This window comes from Poecilia reticulata, linkage group LG5 (genome assembly GCF_000633615.1).
Source record: "Poecilia reticulata strain Guanapo linkage group LG5, Guppy_female_1.0+MT, whole genome shotgun sequence".
Taxonomy (NCBI): Eukaryota; Metazoa; Chordata; class Actinopteri; order Cyprinodontiformes; family Poeciliidae; genus Poecilia; species Poecilia reticulata.
In genome coordinates this window covers 15,489,331-15,503,983 of record NC_024335.1, presented here as the reverse complement: position 1 = coordinate 15,503,983, position 14,653 = coordinate 15,489,331, and the positions used below count along the sequence as shown (strand labels likewise).

The 14,653-nt window shown below is 42.7% G+C and overlaps 1 protein-coding gene across 2 annotated transcripts in view; it reads right to left on the bottom strand.

Moving 5' to 3' along the window:
* The window catches only part of LOC103465092 (cadherin-4-like), a 323,849-nt gene that overhangs the window by 119,036 nt on the left and 190,160 nt on the right, over nucleotides 1-14,653 (bottom strand). For both annotated transcript variants that reach the window (XM_008409643.2, XM_008409644.2), the window contains exon 4: nucleotides 1,702-1,928. In XM_008409643.2, coding sequence (XP_008407865.1) covers nucleotides 1,702-1,928 — 227 coding nt within the window. The remainder of the gene's footprint in view (nucleotides 1-1,701; nucleotides 1,929-14,653) is intronic.

The window sequence follows — 14,653 nt, the reverse complement described above, 5'->3', positions numbered from 1 at the left end:
TCTGTAATCACCATTTGCCGGCTCATTAGAAAGAAGAAGCTTCGAGTGGCTGCCACGGTAACGCTCGCAACCTGTTGCTCCAGTTTTTAAAAGGAAGGAGATGATGAAACGACGATGTTGAATGGAAATTAATTGTGAGGTGGCTCTCCAGAGCGTGCACGGCGCTTTTTTTGTTTAGAAAACGCCAGGTGTTTCTGATTGGAAAAAGGAAAATAAAACAAAAAAAAAAACGATGCTGAATCTTTTTAAAGAATGTTGTAACATCTAATGACAGTTTCTGAGCAAATCCCAACTCAAAGATACGTAGAACATTCAGAGGTGTAGCAACATGTTTGTAGAAGAGCCTGGACCTTTGAACTAATCCTTTTGTAAAAGCGTCATATTCACTGTCACGGTTCAGCCTTCTCTAGATAACACCGAGCATCCATTCTGTTGAAGCATGGCCGTCCTTCTTGGATTCTCTCGACTTGTCCACCACTTGATCCGCACGATTATTGATATATACTAAAGTTGCGACTTAAGATTTGAATAGTAGGGTGACTTTCCTAAGAGCAGAGAGCAACATTCAGTTTACTGCATACCGTTTTGAACTCACTGCTGAGTAATATAAGCTTTCTGATGCTGCCAAAAGGACTTTCAAGACTCTTTGATGACAAGGATGATTTGATCCAGAACGCTGCTCCTCGAGTTCTCACTAAAACCAGGAAGAGGGAGCACACAACACCAGTTCTACAGTCCCTCCACTGGCTCCCTGTAGCTCATAGAAGAGACTTTAAAATACTGAAATCACTGAACGGCTCAGCACAAAAATACATTAAAGATGTGCTGTTGTTCTATCAACCTTCCAGACCTCTCAGGTCTTCTGGTTCTGGTTCTGGTCTGCATACCCCCAGACTTAGAGAAACGGCATTCAGCTTCTGCGTACCACAAATCTGGAACAAACCTCTGGAAAACTGTAAAGCAGTTTAGTTTAGACTAAATCTAGACTAAAAAGCCACTTGTTTGGAGTCGCTTTTGAAACATTAGAACATTTGAAACACTAACACTAATTCGTGGTCTGAAACATTCGTTTGCACCGTTGATCAGGCTCTCCATTAGCCTGATCAACGGCAGACTAGCAGGACCTGTACAGACTAACATGAGGCCCAGACGGTGATGAAGAGTAGCATGTAGAGGACGTACTGTATGTGAATGGAAATGGTGATGGGGATTGTACTGCCGATCTGACATTTGTGTTTTTATGTAGTTTTGCTTTTATGTCTTTATAGCTACTGTCTTTTTTAGATGTGCTGTAGTTTTGCCCCTGCTTCCTAGACGAATTTCTCCTATGGGAGACTAATAAGCTATCAACATTTTTGATGTAATCTCACTTGACAAATTGTAATGCTTCAATTGTTGACTGTGTGTTCTGTGACTTTGTATTTTTTTGTGTTTTTGTGATGTAAAGCACTTTGAAATACTTTAAAATTAATTGATTAATAATTCCTCATCTTCAGTTGTCTTCAATGTGCCTCCAGTCATGGTTCAGTAAACATCATCGTAAGCCGTTTTTGGCCGTAGGCGGCCGCACGAGTTTCCTACAGATCTAAAAGACGGTGTCACTTTGTGAAAAAGAGACAATTTACACCTAAACAAATGATAAATATACCAACAGTCAGACAAATATCAAGCCAACAGTTACACAACTATTGCCCACTGTACCTTTGTGAGCGGTAGAGGGTGAAGATGTCCGGCGAGGGCCAGCTTCACGGTGGTCTCCCAGATGTGCGGGTCGTGCAGTCCCCGCGCCGTCACCATGAACTGGACGGGCTCGGAGAGGTTGGCCACCTCCTGCTCCGTGTACACGCTCCCGTCGGGCCTCACGCTGAAGCTGGGGTCGCTGCTGACAAAGCCCACCTCTCTGCTGCGTTGGCAGTCCTCAAACTTCACTGCAGAGGCAGACAGAGGAAGGGAGCGGAGGTGCAGGATGAGAAAGAGGCGACGAGCTGAGATTTACTCCGCAAGGTGTTCGCAAATCCTTGACACATCTGGCAGGCTTAAGATTAAACCGCATCCATCAAGACATATCTTGAAATATCTCATCCCTCCTGCTGTCACTTCAGATTCACCGCTTTGACGTTTTTGGGCAAAACAGACTGCTTATCTCCTCCTGAACACAGAGAGAAACCTAATACTTTTTTCCCATATAACTCTTTTTTACTCCCCCTGCAAGCTGGACTCAGAGGTAGAAAATACTATTTTCCCCTGGCTCCCCAGGGAGAGCATGAAGAGATGGTCAAGAAGCACATTAGGGTGAGTGACCAGATACAGCACAATGCACATGTAGGTCTGGAATGACATTCTGAGGGTTCTGCTTCACCGACCCAAAAGAAAGGGGAGCTGCAAGAAATCTCTCGTTTGCACGCGCTCACACAAATCGCTATTTCTGTAACCAGATGTCCGGACGTAAAGGTGTTTCCTGCCTTTCCACTTCACATATGAGTGATCGGCTGGGAGAGAGGCGCAGACGAAGAAATATGCCACTGCAGCACACAAAGCAGCAGAGACAGAAATCCCTTTCATTCTGTTACAGGATTTAATCAACTCTCTGCTTCATTCTTTTTTTACACGCTTCGCAGCACGACCTCGACATCGACGCGCCAAATGACTGATTGGTATTTTCAACATGTCTGATACAAACAAACAAAGCAACAACAACAAAAAAAGGCACATTCTGTCCCTTGTTTCATTCTACCCCCAAGAAATGTGGATGCACGCGCTGTGATGTTATCTGACGAACTCTGGCTGCTGATAACAAGACAAATTGATTTCATAAATCACCCTGGGAAACGCGTCGCCCGTTATGAGCCGCGGCAGCGTGATTTCTCAAAAATCCGGCGTGAAGAATTCTGCACGGCAAGCTTTTTATCAAGCCATCTATTTAATTTATCGCTCAGCTTCCTGTCAAAAAGCAGCTTCAAAACAACAGGCTAATAAAGGCGAGGATCTCCTCAGCCAGAGCGGCTTAGCGTCCCGCAAACGAGGCCGCTTGTTTTCAGCCGCTGAGTAATTGCAGCCGTAATGGCGACGGATGGTAAACACAGTTCCCAGGATGTGTGCATCCGTCTCTGTTCGTGAGTTCGCAATCTGTATTTTTATTTCAAGAAGTCAGAAGAAACACACACACACAAACACACACGCAGACAAACAGTGCGTCTTCGACTGTTGGGTGTCGTTTGAAATTGTCGCTTTGTTTTTGGGATCAAACATCGGTAACTGGGGTTGAGAATGAATGGATGTGACAGTATACCGATCAGACATAATAAAACTACCAATAGCGTGTTGGTTCAACTTCTCCTGTCAAAACTAATCCTGATCATCTAATGAGAGATGCTCCATTAGACTGAAATATCGGTAAGTTGGAGTCCAAACATCTTTTGCTCCTCAAACCATTCCTTAACCATTTCCCCAATTTTAGGTGTCAACCTACTAAACCAATACCAGCCACCAGGCATTACAGTTTTAATTAAATGGTCAGAAATGCTTAGATAGGTCAAATCACAAGAACATCTGTATAAACCTGACCCAACGTTTTCCAGCCAGTAGGACACTGTCCACAGCTCCAGACTGCCTCTGCTAGCTTACCTTCATCCTACAATGAATCCCAGCACCATTTGATCAGCAACACGTATCGACCCAGCTATATACATCAGGGGTGTCCAAACTTTTTGAAACAGGGGCCACAGAAATGGCATCTGTTATGAAAAATACAAAAACAATTCAAACTGAATACACAATATTTCAATGAAACGTACCAACCTCAGCCAAAAAAATGCGCCAACCCACTCATTTAGTCATGTGACCCTTTGTAAACTCTCTCATATGTTTACACTTGATCATCTTTCCCGTTTCTGAAACATCAATATTGATGACACAACATCCACTTGATGCGTGACATGCCTCACACCCGCTGACAGGTTCCACAAGGACGGCATAATCGGTACTATTTGCTTCACTTGTCAGTGGTCATAATGTTACGCCTGATCGCTGCGTGACACAGAACTGCTTGAATTGTCCTGAGATTAATTGTGATGGCGGACATGTATTATGCAAATGACTTCAATTAGCTTGAACTGAGCGAGCTAATTGTTGTCACTTAGACAGGTCTCTGGTGGTGCAGCTGGAGAAGCGAGGCTTAAGGACACGAATACGTGCGTGCGTGTGTGTGTCTTCTGAGTGTAGGTGCACACAGACAGTGTGAGAAAGTACTTCCCTAGCAGAAGAATGCATTACTCTAGGTGTTAATGCTTAAACTTGAACCGGCTGCCTTTTGCGCTGTAGCGGTGCCAGTTGGCATGGGAACACTCGGGCAGTCCGTGAGACACCAGCAGTGCAAAATAGTGTTAGTGGAATATCTTTGGTTCTTAAAAGGGCAGCCGAGTCAACACTCGGTTTACCAGTCAACGCCTGCCGGTGTGAATCCTCTCTGGACTCAGATTGTAACCCAAAGCTTCATGTGTGTAAGACTGAGAATAGAGATACAGTCACAAATGACTCCGTGTTCATTAAACCGCAGCACAAAGCACATTTTAATCAGGCGGTGGGATCTGAAAGCTGATACAGAAGCAAAATAGGTTTATGTGTCAAAGTATCTGAGAACAAAAGAGAGTTGAGCGTTGAAGTCAGAAGACGGGGGAGGCAGGCGAGACGCAACAGACAGTCGATGTTTAACGAAATAAATCAAATGAACCCCGGTGGAAATAATTTTTCAGAGCTAACAAAAACAATTCTATGTTTCAAAAAGAAAGAGTTTAGATCGACTGTGACAACTGCTAATCAAATGCACCTTAACCGATTACCAACAGTGCAACAATCTCTGTAAAGGCAGGAGGGTTTGGAAGCTTGTTGCTCTGGACCACTGAATGTGTTGACACGATGCCGAGAGGGGAGAATAGTAGCAGTGACCTTCAGGAAACAATTACTGCTGCTATTCAATCTGGAAAGGGATAAAAAGGTGTTTCAGAGTCACTGTATACTGGACGTCCAGTCGGCCACTTTTCACCTTTCAATAAACTACCATAAAAAAAGCTGTTTTGGTAACACTTTATGTGAAGGGGTGTGAATAAGCCTGGCATTATGCTGTCATAAACATAACACCTGTTATGAACATGAAGGAGTCTTCATGAATGTTTACGACTGTTGTCATTTAGTATGATTCGGCAACTTATGACACTTTTAATGCAAAGTTGACTCTTTCAATGGAAAGTTTACTAAAACTTTACATTAAAATGGTAATTATTGACTCAATAGTGCAATGTTTACAGATTTAATGGACTTTTAATGCAACTTTCAGTGCAACTTTGCATTAAAAGTGTCATTATTTACCGAATGACACTTCATGATGACAGTTGTACTCATTCATGAAGACTCCTTCATGTTCATGATAGATGTTATGTCATGTTTATGACAGTGCAATATCAGTCTTTTAATTTCTTTTTCATTTCTAATAAATATTATGAGCTACAGTTGGCAAACAATGTTGTAACCTGGCTGGTTACAGCAAGAGAAAGGCCTGATTGATGTGAACGTAGAGTCATGTCACTTGACTATCATCAGCAAAGACATTTCTTAAGTGACAAGCTTGTTCAATATGATAGCCTGCTGTTTTACATGCATCGATGCGTTCGATGACAGGATGTAGATATGGATTTCCTACTACTCTATTTTTCAGGTTGGGCTCTGGCCCCACCGGCCCCTACCATCTCTGTGCTAGCGAAGCAACTTCACTCCTTCTCCGTCCTCCAGGGATTATGTTACAGCAAAGGTCCGTCTCTGCAACACCTGGAGTTATCGCAAAATAACCAACAGCTATATCTCAGACTCCACAGGTCTCAGTTAAAATGAACATCAACGACAGCAGTGCGATTTGAAAAAGACTCAAAAAATACACCTTGTTTTGAAGGGTTGAAGGCAGCAATTCTCTTCTCTGTAAAGACGACAGCATGAGTTCGATTTGCATCTGAATGAGCCTCGAGGCTTCTTCGTGTCCTTTGGAAAGATGACGGTGAGGTAAGACAGATTTGCCTAAAATGCACATCATTGTGTTTGGAGAAACTCTCACAGCAAGTGTGAAGCATGGCGATGATTGGGGCTCGTTGGGCAGCCACAGAACAAAAACGCTGCAGGCCGAATTCTACTAAAGTCGATTTCGAGGCGACTGAAATAAAAACCTGCATCGCCAATGAACTGAAGCAATATGACCATAAGTCATAGAGAAAATTATGACTCAATTAAAAAAAAAAAAAAAAATGAGTAAACATGCTCTTATAACCTATCTCTAATCAAAGGGGATGCTTGGTTTTGAACTGGACCCCTTTTTTCTTTATCATCTGAAGGTACATTTTTTGCAGCCATTGTCCATCAGAGAGAGCAATCAGTTATTTCATCTTGGGTTAGCAAAGTACGGCTTGTTCTTATGAACAAAAACTCAAACTTCAAATGATTAAATGAAAACCCGGCCGTAGGCTACGTTCTCCGCTCACAACACAAACTGCTACACATCCACGTTTCTTCCTCTGTCAGATAACCGTTCATGTTCAAAACAGTCCCAGTCATTACTGGCTTTGAACTGCAGCACTTCGTTATCTTATCGGGAGCACCGAACGTAAAAGAACAAGAAAGCGCTGTCAGATTTTTTTTTTAATATATATATGTGATTAGTTATTAATACCCTATATAAGAACATCGCAAACAACATCAGACTTTGATGCCAGATAACCAAAAATAAACACTTAAGATACTTCTAATTCTCAGGTATAACACATATTAAAGGGTTAGGAGTAATATTTTGATGAAGGATAAAGAGGTACAGCCCAAAAAATTGGAGTCTTGCGTTAAAGTGCAATATTTCTTGGAAGCTATCTCAGAAAGTGAAGTTTAACTCACAAATGGACGTCATGAGGTAAACTCTATTTTTTTTTTTCTTCTGACCTTTACTGTACAGGAACAATTCAGATATGAAACAACCAACAAAAGCACCTCGATGCATTAAAGATCTGCAAAAGTACAAAACGCCAAACTAAGGAAGTTTACCAGAACAGCTCAAAATCGAGTTCTCTCTCTTGAAGAAAGAAACTTCAGCAGCATCTGATAGTTTCTTAAAGATGTTTTCACATTTTTAAGCATCTCACTGGTACTGAAAACGGCTTAGTTTGAGTCTTAATCCCACAGAAACAACTTTTACACCCCAATAATGCTGATGTCACTGAATCCTGGTTGGACAAAGACAGAAGTTTTGGCACTTCAGCATTCCTGACTGAGTGTGGTAAAGACCGGTAAAGCTAAAAATGGTCCGATTCCATCTGGGTTCGGTATGCGTCTCTAGTTTAGCTCGTCTTTGAAATATCCACAACTTTGCTAAGCGACAGGCTTTTACAGAGACTAGTGAGCGGCTAAGTGTTTACCGACTACTGGGATAGCCGTCTGCTCCCCTGCAGCCCTGAACAAGACTGATCCATTACTGGAAAAGGGACGGACAGATAATAGCTGTCAGTCTGGAGCAGATTTAAAGCATTTTTACCTCGTGTTGACCAGTGAGGTAAATGCACAACTTTTTTTTTCCTCTTTAAACAAAATAGCAAACATTTTTGATTTTGTACCTTTGATAACAGATGGATTCAATTACCGACGAATTAAACGTAAGAGCAAGTTGCCATTGGCAATGACAGGCTGAAATGTGACAATTAACAAATCTGTAAGGCATGTGTGAACTCAGCTTTTCAGCTTGCATGAAATTGTTTTGGTTGGTTAAAAGAATGTATGGTGTGCAATTTAACTATGCCGCACATCTTGATTTGTTCAACTAGCCAATAGTTTGGTCCGATACCCAGGAAGTATAGATTCAACTGTGACCAAATTCTGCTGGTTTTGGTTTGTTAGTGTTCTCTTAAGGCAACTCAAGGTGCTGCAGAAAGCTCAGTTCAAACTCTGTCCCAGTCTCCTGATCTCATCTCTTCGATTCCTTTCAGCTCATGTGAAAATAAGTATGAAAAGAAAACCTCCTTTGTGTGTTAACCATGTTTGCCACCTTTCTTGTTTTCAATCCTTTTGTCCTGAAACAAGAAAAAGAAAGAAAGAAAAAGTCTACCATGTTCTGTGTCTGGCTTCGTCTCCCACTGGATGCTTCTTTCAACACGAGTGTGTTTGTGTGTGTGCAGGTTTTTTTTCCTTTTTTTGTGTGTGTGCGTGTGTGTGTGTGTATGTGTGCGTGTCCTCTATATTTTTTGCTGCACTCTGCTATCCACAGAGATGTTTGGCGGGCTGCTGAGGCCGATGTCATTCTGCTTGGCTGCTCTTCTCTGGACTTGTACGGCGCAGAAAATGCTGTCCAACAGAGCGGCTGGTGCAGCTCAGACACGGCTAAAAACAGGGCAGGCGAGCAGAAACAGCCGTCGACCGTGACGTTCCGCTCATGTCACACACACGCACACGCACACACACACACACCATATATGCAATTACTTCCAGTCTTTGTCTCCTCGCGCTTGCAGATCAGTGACAAAACCCAGGAGGAATCCCAGCTTTTGCTTTTACGGGTACGTTACGTGTGCATAATGCATATGGCAGGCCACTCTGCACAACCTTCTCCACGCATCAGCACAAAGCAGACCACCCTCGTCCCTCCGCGGGCCGCCCACCACGTGTTTACCTGTCAGCAGCGAACGGCTCTGCTCTTCCCCTCCTCTCTCTCTTTCTCTCTGCTCTCCCAGAGATCCTTTTCTTCTCTCCTCCGTCCTCATGTCATTCAGCCTGATCCTCCTCTCATTCTCTATCTGGCCTCCTGCCAGAACTCAACGTGACACAAACCTGGACGGTTCTCGTGACCCAGAAGTGTCGCGCGGCACAAAACCGAGAACTTCAGCAGTCGATTAGAGATGTGGAGATGTTCTGATAGTCATATTTAATTAATTAGAATATTATTTAAGCAGGTATTAAGCACACATCAACCTGTATTTTTGCTGGTCTGATGTAATATTTTAATTTTAAATGTCACGTTTTCGTAAATCGTCAATTATCAGAAATAAATGCTCTCAAACATCCATGTGTGTGAAATCATTCTATATAATGTGTTTCCGTTTTGTGACCATGTTCCTAAAATAAATGGGCTTTTCAATAATATTGAAATTTATTGAATGTGTCTGTTTGTACAGAAATTATATTACAGTCTGAAAAATAATAGCCAGAAGATAAATGGATCTTGTATTGAATTAATGTAGCCTATTCAAGTTTAAATTGGTTAATTCAGCAGCACATTACTATTCCTAAAAATCCCTTTAAAAAAACGCAACTGACACATTTTGTAAATGTTACACTAAACATTTCAAACGTGATAAAAATTTTCTAGGAACTCATAATTAGTCGTCCGCAACTCCCGGTTTCCCTGAGGTATAAATGTGGCGTGAGGCGGAGCCGCATTTCCTTTGCCACTGGCCACCAGGCTGGACGAGAGCCCATATTTATTTTGCCAACAAAGCAAAAAAAAAAAGTGTCCTGTTAGAAGACCAAAGGGTCACCGAGTCTCCATAGCAACCATTAGATACTTTTCTGCCTGACAACTAACTGTTGTCAGGCTGTTTTAGAACGAGGCCAAGAAAACAGTCTGACCACCACACATGTAAAAGTCATTTAAATGCTAGAGGGACCTTACTAGAGCTGAAATATGCAGATGGGGCTCCGAATGCCTATTGCTAAGTACGGTGGAGGATCTGTGATGCTGTGTGTGTGTTTCTCCTCCAAAAGCCCTGGGAGCGTCGTTACAGGGCATCATGCACAGCTTGAAATACCAGTTTTCTCCCATTTAACAGGAAACTGGTCATTACTGGGTCTTTCAGCGGCGCAACGTAAACAGAAATGGATCAACAGACACCAAATCAACATCCATTTGTCCATTTGGCCGTGCTGTTACCGGGTTATCAGCTTTTCATCGCCTGATGATGTGAGGAACTGCAGCTCCCTGAGATTTAGCAAATTTAACTTGAAAAATTAAATTGGAAACTGCTCGGTTATAATCATCAACTGTACGAGTGTGTGCCAGTGATTAAGTCAGTACGTGTGTGTTTTGTTGGTGTAGTGGGACTATAAAGTAACCTGTAGTGTTAGATTTTCCGTTTCATTTTATATCTGGCACAGCTCATCAAATGGTCCCCTTTTTAAGTAATAAACAAAGTTTATTATCATTAGACGTGTTACTTTCATAAGAATCACAGTCACATAGTGGACGCTCTGCACTGACGGTTGCCTTTGCGGACGTCAGCAACGAGCCACACGAAACACAGCGAGCGACACGGTTCACACAGGTTTAAAAACGGCGAGAAGCAATGTGAGAATCAGGTACGAGTAAAACCTCTGACTCGATCCAAACGGAGCATATGGAGCCTCCCTTTGTTGAGGCGCTGCTCATCGCAGTTTGCGGCTCAGTGCTAAGTAAACATTCCCTCTGGTGTGCCGTCGCCAGCATGACGCCAAAGGGAAAAAGCTACGCCACCCACTCAATTTGCAAATAACTGTTTTTTTTTATTTTTTCCTTTTGCCAGGCTGAGGCTGTGACAGACAGGAGCGTGGGTCCCACTGATGAGTAAACTAAAACCGTTAGGCGGATGGAGAGAGAGAGAGAGTTATTCAACAAGTGCAGAACTTCAGAGCTCCTGTGCAATGGAGGGGATTTTAGCTTCTGAATAGTAGAACATGTTAAAACGCTGATATTTTAAAACAGTAGTCAAACAAATACATGGCAACGAAGTAGAAGGGAAATGGTGCACTGTTTTCTATGTTTTTTTTTTTTTTTTTACAAATAACATCGAAAATCTGAGACGGTAACCTCTCACTACTATTTTCCCCTCCAAAAAATCGGGGTGCATTTATTTACAATCTGTCAATAAGTTTATAACTTAACCTCAGCATAAATCCAGCTGTTCTGTGAAGGCATATTTAGAGATCATTAGTGGACAAACAGAATCATGAAGACGAAGGAACTAGTCAGGTTGTAGAGAAGTTTAGAAAAGAGCGAGGCTATAAAACAACGAGACAGGTGCACCGATTTCCTGTGGAATTTGAATCCAAGTTATTTGAAAATTCACCAATTTTCAGATATAATTGGTGAATTTTAGTCACCAGTAGTACTCATCTCACATATTAGAAAAAAAAATGCAGCCTGGGAAACCGAACTACCAATGCACAACCCTACTCGACACCATCGGCTGGCATTTCCAAAGCAGCCAATCCAGATGCACCGTTCATTTTCCTTGTTGCTGATTGGTTGCAGCCCCAGAAGTGGAGATGAACACCAGGCCAGTAAAGTTTCTACTGTGCTTATTGATAAAAGTGGGGAGGTCTGAGCAGGGAAAAGATGTCAACAGAATTATTAGTCATGCCCTGGGTGTAAATACGACGTTTTGTTGACATAAAAGCAAAAAAGAATTTCCCCCCTTCAGCATAGCTTTCCAGGCGGGGCGCCCTAGAAACACATGGAAGGAGGTCTGGTCATCTGGTCAACAGAAAGAAAATGCTGCGAGGGAGAAAACTGACACCCGGAACACAAAATGTCTGCTGTGAATAATGGAGGCAACAGCATCTTGCTGCAAAGATGCTTTTATTTAGCAGGACAAGGAAGCAGGTCAAACCTGATGGAGGCTGCAGAGCTGCTAAGACTGGGGGAGAGGGGCTTATAACCAGCAACACTGAGGCCTAAACACGCACTCAGGAGTACAATGCAGAAGTTCAGAACAAAGAAAACTCCTGGGTGAAATGGGCCAAATGTTCATCTTAAGATTTAGGGGTTTTTTTGTAAGAAATTTTAAGTCAGCCATCATCATCTTTTTTACCTCCCGATAATGCAGCACACAGTGTTGGTCATTCACCTGAGAAAAGAGGCAAATACACTACGGTAGCCAGGGCAAACCTGTTAGTGGGGCAAAAAGTCTCAATCCGGCTGATGAACGTCCCTGAGACTCTCAACCTTATCAGCACGGTGTCGCGTACAACGCCGACAGTTTGGCGTGAGCACGCCGAGCTCTTTACTGTGCGACGCCGAGTCTACGGAAAAATTGTACCTTGTGTCCGGCAGACGAAACTGAAACTGACACAAACAAAAGCTTGACTAAATAAAGGTTGATTCCTTTGGCCAAACGTCAAAACAAACTAACTTTCTTTCAGAAAGGGCATTTAGATGTGACGTCGCTCAGATAAAACGTAGAATTAGACTGAGTAGAACTGTCATTATGGATCAGGCACATTGTCACAGATACCTGAGCTAGTTTTTTTTCCCCAATATCGAGACCGATGTCGATCTCAATATCGGATCGGAGCATCTCTACCTACAACTCCCAGAATGCTGAGCTGTTCTGGATTGAAGTTCACTGAAACTATCCACCTTCTATCAAGACACATTTTCTACCGATATTGATCGATCTTGATACCTATCATTAGCCTACTCTCCCCCAGGGATTATGAAACGTTCACATTAAATTTGTGAAGCTCCTTCCAACTACGAGATGCGAGATATGAGAAAAGTCGATCTCCTCCGGTGGATCACGCGGGAACGCCGGCTTTGAACGGGCGGCTTTGGCGAGCACCGATGTGAAATCTTATTTTCTGATGTGCGCTTTATCTCCATAAAAACGCTGCAATATGTGGAACTGTAGTCAAACCCGAGGCATCCCCCCGTGTGCCGTACCTTCACATCCCTCGGAAAACTCTTTTTGAAATCCATCCCGCCGCGTCGCCCCCCCCCACCGGAATGCTTGGAACTAATTCAATTTACATGCTGCTGTTTTTTTTCTTTCTTCTAAAAAACACTGCAGGTACAATGTGACTGCCCTGCAAAGATTTCTTTCTTGCGTTCCTTCTTCTTTTTTTCTTTTTTTGGGCCGCAGTTGGAAATGAATTTCTCTGCCTCTGCAGTTCTCTGTTTCAACAAAGGCCCACACACTTCCTTCTGACAGCTCGCTCTCTCAAAAAGAAACCACTGCGACTCGTGTGTGTGCCTTCGTGTGCGCGTGCGTGCGTGTGTGTGTGTGTCGTTGTTGTCTCGTGTGTGCAGGGGAGCAGGAGTAAGAGAGATAAAGACAGAGTGAAGGAGAAGAGGGACATCGAAGTGGGAGAGTGTGACATGAGCTCTTTGCATAGACGATTATTACAGCTGGTGCATGAGTGGATATTGGTGTCATCGTCGCTTATTTGCCTGTGTGTGTGTGTGTGTGTGTGTGTGTGTGTGTGTGTGTGTGCGTGTGGGGGTGTGCAGGGCTGAGGAAGTGCTGTCAGGCTGCGTTTGTGTCTGTGCTCATGTTTCATGTTTTAAACACCTCATTCTTGTTATCTGGGGCAGCTCTCCTCTTACAGAGCTCAGTAAAAACCTTGTCATATCTCTGGGTGCACAGCAACATTTGTATGGCCAACACATGCGCCTCCTTTCAAGCCGCGGTTCTATCACACCTAACCTCCTTCCACACCTACAAAGCCGTGGATGTTAAAGAGAGAGAAAACAGAAAAAAGAAGAAGAAAAGAAAAAAAAAGGGCCCCTGTGGAGACAAACCCACGGCGGCTTGGGAAAGTGTTCATGCCTCTTGGATGCAGCTAGTATTTTTGCCAGGCTGAAGCTACAAACTCCAATGTGTTTCAATGTGATTTGTGGAAGGAAAGCGATCGATGTTTTCTACATGTACGTTCGTACTCAGCCACCTGCCCCCTTCACATCGATGCTCTGCAGAAACACATTTTGCTGCAGGTCCAGCTGCAGATTTTTACTCCGTTTCCTCTATCAGTCTTGCTAGTAACATTTTTTATTGTAAGTTTATTCAGACATTTATCTTTAAGTTTTTCCACAGAGTCTCAAATGAATTTGGGTCTGGACTTTGACTAGACCATTCCATTACAGCTCCGGATGTGTTTAGGTTTGTTTTCCTGTGGGAAGACGAACATCTGGACATCTTGAGCATGTTTTCATGTACGTTTTTCCTTTCAGGACTGTCGTCTTCTTTGATCCATCTGCAATCCATCCCAATCGACTTTGACAATGTAGCGACCAATAATGTAACGCCTTCCAATAATTGACGGATTTTCAAGAATATTTTTGATAGTAACCAAAAAATTATGTTATTTAGTTCCTGGCTCGGTGTAGAAAAATGCATCATCTGATAATGTGATGATATATGAACATGACTGGGTTAATTGAAAACATGTAATTTTTTTCAGTTTGTATGTGCAATTTGGTAATCTAGATCACACTGTGGATGTTATAGTTGTCAAGGAAAGTACTGAGCAGCTCTCTCTACTTCAGTGTAAACTCCAGCACTGCGGGCCGTTCATCATATCTACAGATTTTATTACCCGCTGTGCATCTCTGCTGCTCCTCCAGAGCTACCATAGCTATTATTATTATTGCTTTCCATGACAGCCACGTCTTTGCAGTTCTCCAGCTGTGCTATATTCTGTCTGTTTACAAATCACATACCACAGTTAACCTAGTCTTTGTGTTGTCTGTCACATGAAATCCAGAGAGTAGAGCAATTTTTTACTCTTGAGAAAACAATAGAATATTCTATCAAGGTAGAATGAAGTATATTGATTCAGTAGTGTTGTATCATTGCAACACTAAGTTTCCATTCTTTATTATAATGTT